Below are 10,262 nucleotides of genomic sequence, written 5' to 3' on the forward strand. Positions count from 1 at the left end.
AGTAAATATTTTTTATTTTAAAAAAAATATACGAATTAAATATTTTTTTATTTAATTTGGATTACTATTACAAAATTTAATGCATTAAATTTTTTTGTAATAGTGACCCGAATTAAATATGCATTAAATATTTTTTATTTAATTCGGGTTACTATTATAAAATAAAAAATATTTATTTAATATATATTAAATTTTGTAATAGTAAAAAAATTGTGATAGTAAATATTTTTTATTTTTAAAAAAATATACGGATTAAATAATTCGTATGATTTATATCAAAATTAATTATCATAAAATTTATTATTTAAATTTACATGCGCATTAAATATTGTAGTGATAGGTATAGTAACATTATTTATTTTATAACCTAATTGACTCATTATCCTAGTTGGTTAGAGCGTTGTGCTAATAACCTATATATTTTTTAATCTGTATATTTTTTTAAAATAAAAAATATTTACTATCACAAATTTTTTTACTATTACAAAATTTAATAAATATTTTTTATTTTATAATAATAACCTGAATTAAATATGCACTAAATTTTGTAATAGTAACCCGAATTAAATAAAAAATATTTAATGCATTAATTTGGATTACTATTACAAAAATATTTAATGCATTAAATTTTGTAATAGTAATCCAAATTAAGTATACATTAAATTTTGTAATAGTAACCCAGATTAAATAAAAAATATTTAATCTGTATATTTTTTTAAAAATAAAAAATATTTACTATCACAAACTTTTTTACTATTACAAAATTTAATATATATTAAATAAATATTTTTTATTTTGTAATAATAACCTGAATTAAATATGAATTAAATTTTGTAATAGTAAAATACAAAATACAAAATAACATAGGCAAATACAAAATAATCCAAAAATTTAAAAACCAAAAAAATAAATTAACTCACGGGAAAAGGTTCTTCCGCAGTTGAAAATAACAACAGCGAATGAACCTTCTTTCATGTGATATCTCGCGGAAGAACTTCTTCCATAGGAATCCACGTAAGAAGGTTCTTTCGTGGCTTCCTGTGGAAGAAATTATTCTACGAGATGGCACAGAAGAAGGTTCTTCCGTAGTTAATGTTACAAATGTGGAAGAACCTTCTTCCGTGCAATCTCGCGGAAGAAGTTCTTCCGCAAGAATTCTTACAACAGTGGAAGAACTTTTTTCTGTAACATTAACTGCAGAAGAAGGTTCTGCTGTAGAAACATTGAGGGGTATTTTGGGAATTATAAAAAATTGTTGGGTGCACCAGCAATCTTGCTGGGTGCCCCTAGCAATTCCCTTTAGTTGATGATCCAATTTGATGGCCCGTATCCCAAATTCAAATTCGGATTAGGGTTTCAGTTCCAAGCCAATAAAAAGTGATAATCACTCTCTCACTCTCACTCTTTCCGTCTCTCGTTAGTCGTTTGTAACGCCTTTGTTTGCGTTTTTTGCACAGGTAAGCAAGCTCCTTCGATCCACGATCTCTTCCTCTGAATTTTGAATTCCCAAAACCTATGCCAATTGTAGCACTTCTCTCTCTGAATTGGTGAATTCTATTCACAAATTTGTAAATTTTGGGGTTTTCATGATATTTTTAGTTTACTTCGCAGTTTGAAGCATTCTATTAATGGGTCTTGATTGAAGATCCGTTTTTTATTATTGCTGCTATTGTAATCCATGGTATTGTTATGCATATTTTGCAGAAGAATTAACACGTATATAGCAAGCATGGCAGTCACACTCTACGACCTTAGCTCTGCCTCTGGGTTGAAGAAGCTTGATGAGTACCTTCTCCCACGCAGCTACATCACCGGGTATGTCACTGCTTTTATTGCTTATGTGAATATTTTAAAATATTAGACAGGCGTGTAAAATCATTGCTTGCTTTTTACATATTGTTTGAAAAGAGAAATCGTGCAGCAGTTGATATTTATGGTGGTTTATGCTAGTAGGTTCTGTCAACTACTATTTTTTTTTCTTTCTTTTCAAATCCTTTATTTCTTACGTATCGTCCCTTTTGAATGTGCTTTTAGGTACCAAGCTACAAAGGATGATCTTACTGTTTATGCAGCTTTGCCAACTGCTCCATCAGATGAATATGGAAATGTTTCCAGGTGGTACAAGCACATTGATGCTTTGTTGAGAATCTCGTAAGTTCACTTCCCATGACTTACATGCCAATTATACTGCAATGATTTTATTTGCTTGGTTATGGTGTTATTTTCTGTTGTGCTGAGAGATAGGATGATGATTTGGTAATTTGAGTGACTTGGTTATATTGTTATCCTTCATACTTTTTTTCTAAATCCTATTTTTAATACTAATTTTTTGTCTACACTCTACAGTGGTGTTTCTGGCGAGGGATCTGGTGTTATTGTTGAGGGATCCCTGGTTGCGGAGCCTGTTGCAACTCCCCCAGCTGCTGACACTAAGGCAAGTGTTTTTCTAATGATAACTGTGATTGGTTTCATGTTTTCTTTTCACATTGTGTCTTAACTCTAATTATTGCTTGACCTTTGACTGAATGCAATCTGTTTTTCAGGCTGCTGTTGCTGAGGATGACGATGATGATGATGTTGATTTGTTTGGTGAAGAGACTGAGGAAGAGAAGAAGGCAGCTGAGGAACGGGCAGCTGCAGTGAAGGCATCTGCAAAAAAGAAAGAGTGTGAGTTTCTTTCTTGTCACTAGTTATCTTTGAACTTTATCCTACCCCCTCCTCCATTATACCACTTTGTGATGGCATTGATTTTCTGCTGATTCCCTTTTCAGCTGGGAAATCATCTGTTCTGTTGGATGTAAAACCATGGGATGATGAAACTGACATGAAGAAGCTTGAAGAATCAGTGAGATCTGTTCAGATGGAAGGGTTGCTTTGGGGTGCATGTATGTTATTTTTATGTAGAAGTTCTTTTTTTTTTTTTGCTATGGTTATTGATATTTGTACATTTCTTGACTTTGTTAACTGTTTTAATAACCAAAGCCTTTGATTATAATATATTGAATGAAAACAGTTAAGTATATTAAATTAAATTATAATATATAGTTAAGGATAGTAGCCTTTGATTATAATTCAACTATCAATTTATTGTATTTGTAAATGTTAAGAATGTTATTCATTGGTCTTTGATTTAGATAGAAGTTGTACTACTATCCTTTACCATTATGCTTGTATTGCATACTTTTATTTTCTGCTTATCATGGCTGTTCCATATTTCCGATTCTGATATTACTTTATCTGTGCCCCAGCCAAACTTGTTCCTGTTGGATACGGTATTAAGAAACTGCAAATTATGCTTACTATTGTGGATGACCTAGTTTCTGTTGATACTCTTATTGAGGAACATCTCACAGTTGAGCCCATCAATGAATATGTCCAGAGTTGTGACATTGTGGCCTTCAATAAAATATGTAAGTTTTTTAGATGACCTTTTCTTATCCCTAGTAATTCCTAAGGTTGGTGTTGTATTTGTTGACAAGATTCATATCCTTGTTATATGGTTTTGCATCTTGTTATAACACGCTATTTCATATCTTATTACAGAAACTACAATCGGTGGGATTTGGAGATCATGGCAACTGGGAGAATTGCAAGTTTTAGAAACTATGTTCTAGGGGGAACTACCCTGAATTGAGAATTTTTGTCTTTAGAAACCCGCTTATATTATTTGTTTCTATATATCTTTGTGTTGTCATCGGATTATTTGGATAGTAATAATTTCACCTTTAATGTGTCAACGGATTATTTGGATGGAATCACTCATCTGCTAAAAAGACTTTCAACCATTTGAATGGAATCCCCATTTGAGGTTGAAGTTTATTATCTGTGTATATGGAGAGTTAACAATTTCTCCATAGGTGGTTTCGGACGTGGGTGTCCTAACAGTGATTTGGTCAAGTAGGGAGGGAGGTGGAGAGAAAAAAACTAGGTTTTCTGATGGATACTTTATATATATATATAAATATATAATTTAAATGTAATGTTAAAATTATTTTTCTATTTGATAAAAAAACACTAAATTACTCTTTAAAAAGTATTCTTATAGAATAATTTTTGCTATTTTATTAAGATAACGTGTGTGTTTTTACTGTCTATTGTCTTTTCTTTATTTACACTATGAATTTGCATTATTGTTAATTCCAATTGGTAAAATGGTAGTAATAGATTCTACGCAATATTAAATAATTTTAAAGATAACACATGCATGTATTTGAACTTAATTTGTTTGGACAAATAGCAACTTTTGTATCACCTTTTTTTAAAAGGAAATTTTGTTAAAAAAATATTATTTTATGAATTGAAGTTGAAACTTAGTCCAACTTACTCAATTATTAAAGTCTGACTTGAAGTCCTTGAAAGATCATTCGAAAACATTATTAGCTTTAGAAGTTTTCAAGATTAATAAGTAAATATTAACATATTAAGAATTGTTGACACTACACTAAATAAAGTAAATTATTTGACTAATAAATTTTAAAAATGACTCATACAAGTTGGAGATTAAAAAGTATAACATTAAGGAAAACATATTTTAATATAGAAAAATATCAAACTAATATTCATTAAAGTCAATGAGTGATCTACTCAACATACATATTCAAATTTTAAACGACACATAGAAAATGAAAAATATAAGAGAAAAAACATTTAAGAATCACTCCTTTATAAATGACGATATTTATTGACAACAATAACTTAATAATAGTATTATTTTTGTTGTTACGCATAATTAGCTATATGTTAACCTGTAAAGACTTGTTACTGAAAAAAGTTGTCATTTTTATTGTTATGCAAAATGAGAAATATGTAAAATATATTAAAATTATAGTCTATAATAAAGTATTTAATAAATTACTGGAAGGAACTATAATATTTGATATATTTTATTTTTTAATCATAATCTCATTAAAAAAATATATTAACAATTGATATTGTTAATCTTAACAAAATATATCATATTATCCCAAAAAATATATTTAAAATGAAATATTAAAATAAATTATAAATAAACAAAAACATATTTTTTCAATATATATTTTAATATTTAAATTTTATATATATATATATATATATATATATATATATATATATATATATATATATATATATATATTAATATTCAATTAAACTCGTGCGACAAATCAATATTATATCTAATTTTGAAAAGGGTATTTAGTTAATATTTCCCCCTCTATTTATGTTAATATATGTTGAAGTTGAAGCATACATTTTTAAAAAAAAATTATGAAAAATTAACACAAATATTGGTATATGAACTTTTAAGAAACTAATGTATTTAATATTTAAAGATTAAAATAATGAAGACATGTAATTCTTAAAAATTAAGAATAAGGTTTTATATATTTTTTAAATAATGAAATATTTCAATTTTTCTTAAGAAATGAAATTGATACAAATATTTCTTTAAAACAAATTAATTATAAAGCGTTAACTAAATCTGTGGAATGGGATTAGAGGCTTAGAATGTGTTTAGTAAACCTTTTGGGAGCTTATAAATTTTTGACTGACTTATAGGATACTTTGACCAAATAGTATTTAGGATAGGACTATTTTCATATGGTCTAATAGAAATAAATTTAAATTATATAATTATATATTTATAGTTAATATTTAATATTATTAAATATTAATCAACAAGTTGTGAGTACGAGTGAAACTCAATTCAAATATTATTATGATTATAAAAAATATTATGTATATAATTTTTTTTACTTTCTTATCTAAAAATAAATATCATCTTAAGTTATTTTATATATCAAGAAAAAATAATAAAATAAATAAAATAAAATAGTAATTTTATCAAACTAACATTAATATTAATGTTACATTAAAAAAACTAAAGTGACACATATAAGGAATATTAGTAAAAAAATTTAATTACTATTACACTAAAAAACTAACATGATACTTAAGACATTTTTTTAAATATAAAACTTATTTTGAGACAGAAAGAATAACTACTATAAAGATTTATGCCATTTTTTTAATTAAAAAATTACATAATTTATGTATTTTAATAATGATGATGAAATTTAGGTTGTGTTCGTTTGGTAGGAAAGAGACGTAGAAAAAATTACAATAATGATGAAAAGGAAAGAATACACACTTTCATTTAGTTTAATTTAAGTAAAAGTCACTGTAAAATGTGTAAAAAAAAAGGTGGGATCCATGTGTGCAATTTTCTTTACAAAATTGAGATGAAAGACAAAGAAAAAATATAATAAAAATGCGAACTTGGACAATTTTTATACATGCATGTAACAAAGAATGATTTTTTTTATATTCAATTATGTTGCATTTTATATTCGCATGCATTATGGAAAACAAATATTCGAATATGCTAGACATATTCAGTTATGATTAAACAAAATTGAATATACCTTTGATGTAATTCATTTTACAACTTACATTCTATAATGCATGTACAAGGACAAGTTAAAAAGTATTAAAAAAAATACAAACACATAATAAAATTGGAATCATATAAAAGCTTAATTTTAATTTTTTATTTTATTAATTTAATTATTATGTCACTTTAATTCAAATCTTTTATCTCATCTACAACCTCAACTTCATCTCTCTTTTATTCTTTTTGGTTAGTGGCATTTTCTTTTCTTTTCTCCCAACGGAATAATACGATATCTCAATATCAATTTTCCTTACAAGAAACCTTGTCGCGCGTAACATGTGCGTTATAACAGTAAAATACAATAAATTTAATTCAAACCACACAGCGTTGTATTTTAAAACCAGAGAGAGTTTTTTGGGTATAAAAAGATGAAAAACGAGAACGAAAACTGAGCATGCAATCGATCCGACCAGTGATTCCTTCATTCGTTCAATTTCCCATACTCCGAACCGACACCATCAGTAAGAATCTCTTCTTCCTCTTCTCTGTTTTTATTTTTCTTTTTCTTCTGCAAAAAAAAAAACTATAAAACATTAAGTTTGATGAGCCCAAATTCAATTTTGCTCGGTTACGGTTCCAATTCTTGCATCTTCTTTACATGCATTGTGTTTTCGTTGTTAGGGTTTTCGTTCTTTAAATTTTCTTGATGTTTTTCACATAAACAATCGTTCCTTTTTCAGAACCCAGGGTCCCCAGAGAGTCTCATTTATATCTTGCGACAAATGTTGTTCTGATTATTTTTATAATATTTAATTTCAGTTTCACTGATTTTGCGGGTGATTATGATTCTGGTCTAGATCTTAGAAGCAGCAATAGGAATGAATAATCAAGCCAAGAATATTGCTGCATCATCTTTGTTTGGTCATTCTGGAATGGCCCCACAAAAACACCACCCTAACCCCATTCAGCAGTGGAACCATCCAAACCCTTTACTCTCTCAGTCACAGTCACACCCTCAAACCCAATTCCCTGGTCCGTTTCAGTTTTCAGATCCCCAAAACCAGGTCTTTGCAAAAGCTCAGTATTCACAAGCACATTTGCATTCTCCGGCTGCCCTTGCTCATCCGCAACCTCAGACTCATCCTTTTGCCCACTTGCATAGTGTAAATACTAATACTGCTAATGGTACATCATCTCCGGCCACCGGAAGTGCCAAGCGAGCAACCCCAAAGCCCCCGTTGAGGTCCCACAATTCGTTGAATACGAACCAATCCATGCCGTTTAAGGCCACGGAATTGACCCCAGCTGCTCGGCAAAAGAAGCAAACACCAGAAAAGGTGGCTGCGCTTTTGCCCGAGTCCGCTCTTTACACTCAGTTGCTTGATTTTGAGGCTCAGGTGGATGCTGCTTTGGCCAGGAGAAAGATTGATGTACAGGAGGCTAAGCTGCCTCCCCATGTTCAGAAAACTCTTCGTGTTTATGTGTTTAATACCTTCTCAAATCATGCAAAAATGGATGCTGAGAATAGAAAGGCTGATGAATCTTGGTGGTCTCTCAAGATAACTGGAAGGATATTGGAAGATGGTATGGATTCTGTGTCTGGAACTTCACAGGGATCGAGTCCTTCATACCCGAAGTTCTCTGCATTTTTCAAGAAAATTACCATACTCTTAGATCAAAGCCTTTATCCCAATAATCATGTCATTGTATGGGATAGTGCTCGTTCCCCTACCGAACAGGATGGTTTTGAGGTGAAGAGGAAAGGAAACAAAGAATTTACTGCACTGATTGCAATAGAAATGAATTATACACCTGACAAGTTTATGGTTTCATCACCACTGTCTAAACTTTTAGGGATTGAGGTAGAGACTCGCTCAAGAATAATAGCTACTCTTTTTAACTACGTCAAGTCCAGGAAGCTACAGAGCCCAAATGACCCTTCATTCTTCATATGTGATCCTTCTCTACAAATGGTGTTCGGGGAAGAGAAGATGGATTTCACCATGGTTTCTCAGAAGTTATCACAGCATTTGTCACAACCACGACCTATACATCTAGAGCATAACATCAAGCTTTCTGGACATTCTCCAGCTGTATCTGCATGTTATGATATACAGGTTGATGTGCCTTTTCCACTGGAAAAGGATATGTCTACATTCTTGGCAGGTTTTGAGAGTCAGAAAGAGATTGAAGCTTATGATGAGGCAATTTGCGGCTCCTTAAAGAAAATCCAGGAGCATCGTAGAAGACGAGCTTTCTTTCTTAGCTTTAGTCAGTATCCAGCAGAGTTTATTGATACTTTGATTTCTTCTGAGAGCAAGGATTTAAAACTTGTTGCTGGAGATGCCAGCCATAATGTTGAAAAGGAGCTTCGTTCTGAATTCTTCAATCAACCATGGTAAGCATTATGATGACACTTGACCTTTTCTCTTTTTGTTGTTAGGTATATATATCCATAATACACTTGTTTGTTTAGTACGGTTGTGACCTGAATGTGAGTATTTACTTGCTAAAGTTGGGAGTTTAATATGTTGACAATCATACACATAAAAAAGAAGCTGCATCTATACCAGACACTTGTGTTAGACACAACGTGACTCAGAAAAAAACCAAGACATTTCATTTCAGATTTTGATGTGTCAGGCGTGTCCATTCTTAAGTGGCAACTGGTAGGAATTGTAATACAATACCATAGGGCTTCACTATGAAATTGTTGGATAGATTATTTATCATACAGAGAAATTATAAGTTATGACATGGATACCCTGTAGGCTGTATGCCCCCCCTTCATCCCAATCCTTAATTGATATATGTGTCATGTAGGGCAAACAATATTATATAATATTTTTTGTCAAAATATTTTCTAATTTGTTTGTGTTCTTTTTTGTAATATCTTCAGGGTTGAGGATGCTGTCATTCGTTACCTGAACCGCAAAACTGCAGGAAGTGATGCTCATGGACGCAATTAAGAAAACGTTGTAGAGGTGGAGTTTCTATTTCTTGCTTTTTCTAACAACTCGATATACTTTTGTTTTTGTAATCCTTTTTAGGGAAGAGAGTTTGAGTACCCAAGATGAGGAGTAGAAGAAAGGAAAGAATGTAGGACAAAGAAAATGTGTTTTAGATAGTGAAAATCAAGGCTAGTGTGATCAGAAATTCTGTACAGAATTTCAGAAAAATATATACTGATCCATTTATTTTGGTTGCCCCTGGCTCATTTCGAGTCCCTCAAGTCATGTTCTAACTTCTATGCCGACTATATTTGAGAAGGTTGGAATTAACATTTATAAAAGAAGATACAAAAAACTAACCTAAGATGTTTTGGTCGTGGAAGGAAAGACTAATAAGAAATGTTTATCAAATGAAAGATAATTTAATTAAAATGATGATAGAGGAAGACTGAAGGAAATATTTAAATATTATTAAATTAATTTAATTTATTGGATTTATTAATTGTTTTTAATTTTGATCGAGTTCAGTAGTGAATTTGATCAATATAATTAATCCAATTAGGTGAAATAAAGCTTGGTTGCTATTGTCATTGTAATTTTTATTTATTTATTTTTATTTTAAAAAGCGTATTCCACTATAGTCAAACTCTTCTGATGCTGAGGAAGCTATCTCTGTATAGTGGAGCTTGTGGCTGATATGTGAAGGAATGAGTAGATTTAAAACAAGTATTAATTTTAGCAAATTAACAGATGCTAATTATGCATAATAGGAGCCATGCTAAGTGTCCTCTTATATAGGATAGAGGTGGAGATGAGTCACTATCATGTGACAAAAGTTAATCTCTGTGCTACTGTCAAAGAAGGATAAATGATCAATTTCATCTTGTATTTTATATCTGTTGTCAATTTAATTTTTATATTATGGAGATGATCAATTTAGT

General features: G+C 30.2%; 2 protein-coding genes across 4 annotated transcripts; both read left to right on the forward strand.

Moving 5' to 3' along the window:
* The first annotated feature begins 1,369 nt into the window (after window positions 1-1,369).
* Window positions 1,370-3,784, forward strand: LOC100499878 (elongation factor 1-delta 2-like). 2 transcript variants are annotated; one of them, NM_001250376.2, is made up of 8 exons: window positions 1,370-1,457; window positions 1,705-1,815; window positions 2,035-2,151; window positions 2,347-2,434; window positions 2,544-2,667; window positions 2,772-2,885; window positions 3,249-3,410; window positions 3,544-3,784. In NM_001250376.2, coding segments are annotated over exons 2-8 (693 nt in total). In that variant the 5' UTR covers window positions 1,370-1,457; window positions 1,705-1,729; the 3' UTR covers window positions 3,546-3,784. The 2 variants fall into 2 exon arrangements, with proteins under 2 accessions (NP_001237305.2, XP_040870432.1); XM_041014498.1 differs by having other exon boundaries at window positions 1,405-1,457; window positions 1,705-2,151; window positions 3,544-3,737.
* A 2,968-nt stretch (window positions 3,785-6,752) lies between these two features.
* On the forward strand, window positions 6,753-9,567 carry LOC100784907 (SWI/SNF complex component SNF12 homolog). 2 transcript variants are annotated; one of them, XM_006578641.4, is made up of 3 exons: window positions 6,753-6,891; window positions 7,190-8,768; window positions 9,270-9,567. In XM_006578641.4, the coding sequence occupies exons 2-3, from the start codon at window positions 7,249-7,251 to the stop codon at window positions 9,337-9,339; spliced, it is 1,590 nt and encodes a 529-aa protein (XP_006578704.1). In that variant the 5' UTR covers window positions 6,753-6,891; window positions 7,190-7,248; the 3' UTR covers window positions 9,340-9,567. The 2 variants fall into 2 exon arrangements, with proteins under 2 accessions (XP_006578704.1, XP_003522432.1); XM_003522384.5 differs by having other exon boundaries at window positions 6,762-6,891; window positions 7,228-8,768.
* The last annotated feature ends 695 nt before the right edge of the window (window positions 9,568-10,262 follow it).

The sequence above is a fragment of the Glycine max genome, chromosome 4, assembly GCF_000004515.6.
Source record: "Glycine max cultivar Williams 82 chromosome 4, Glycine_max_v4.0, whole genome shotgun sequence".
In the NCBI taxonomy this organism is placed as follows: Eukaryota; Viridiplantae; Streptophyta; class Magnoliopsida; order Fabales; family Fabaceae; genus Glycine; species Glycine max.

What these genes read in the sequence shown, in the direction of transcription:
- LOC100499878 (XM_041014498.1), top strand. Translation starts at nt 1,934, where the DNA reads ATGGTGGTTTATGCTAGTAGGTTCTGTCAACTACTATTTTTTTTTCTT. An exon ending in CCCCAGCTGCTGACACTAAG is followed by an intron (nt 2,435 to 2,543) that starts GCAAGTGTTTTT and finishes TCTGTTTTTCAG; the next exon opens with GCTGCTGTTGCTGAGGATGA. An exon ending in AGGGTTGCTTTGGGGTGCAT is followed by an intron (nt 2,886 to 3,248) that starts GTATGTTATTTT and finishes TCTGTGCCCCAG; the next exon opens with CCAAACTTGTTCCTGTTGGA.
- LOC100784907 (XM_006578641.4), top strand. Translation starts at nt 7,249, where the DNA reads ATGAATAATCAAGCCAAGAATATTGCTGCATCATCTTTGTTTGGTCAT. An exon ending in GAATTCTTCAATCAACCATG is followed by an intron (nt 8,769 to 9,269) that starts GTAAGCATTATG and finishes TAATATCTTCAG; the next exon opens with GGTTGAGGATGCTGTCATTC.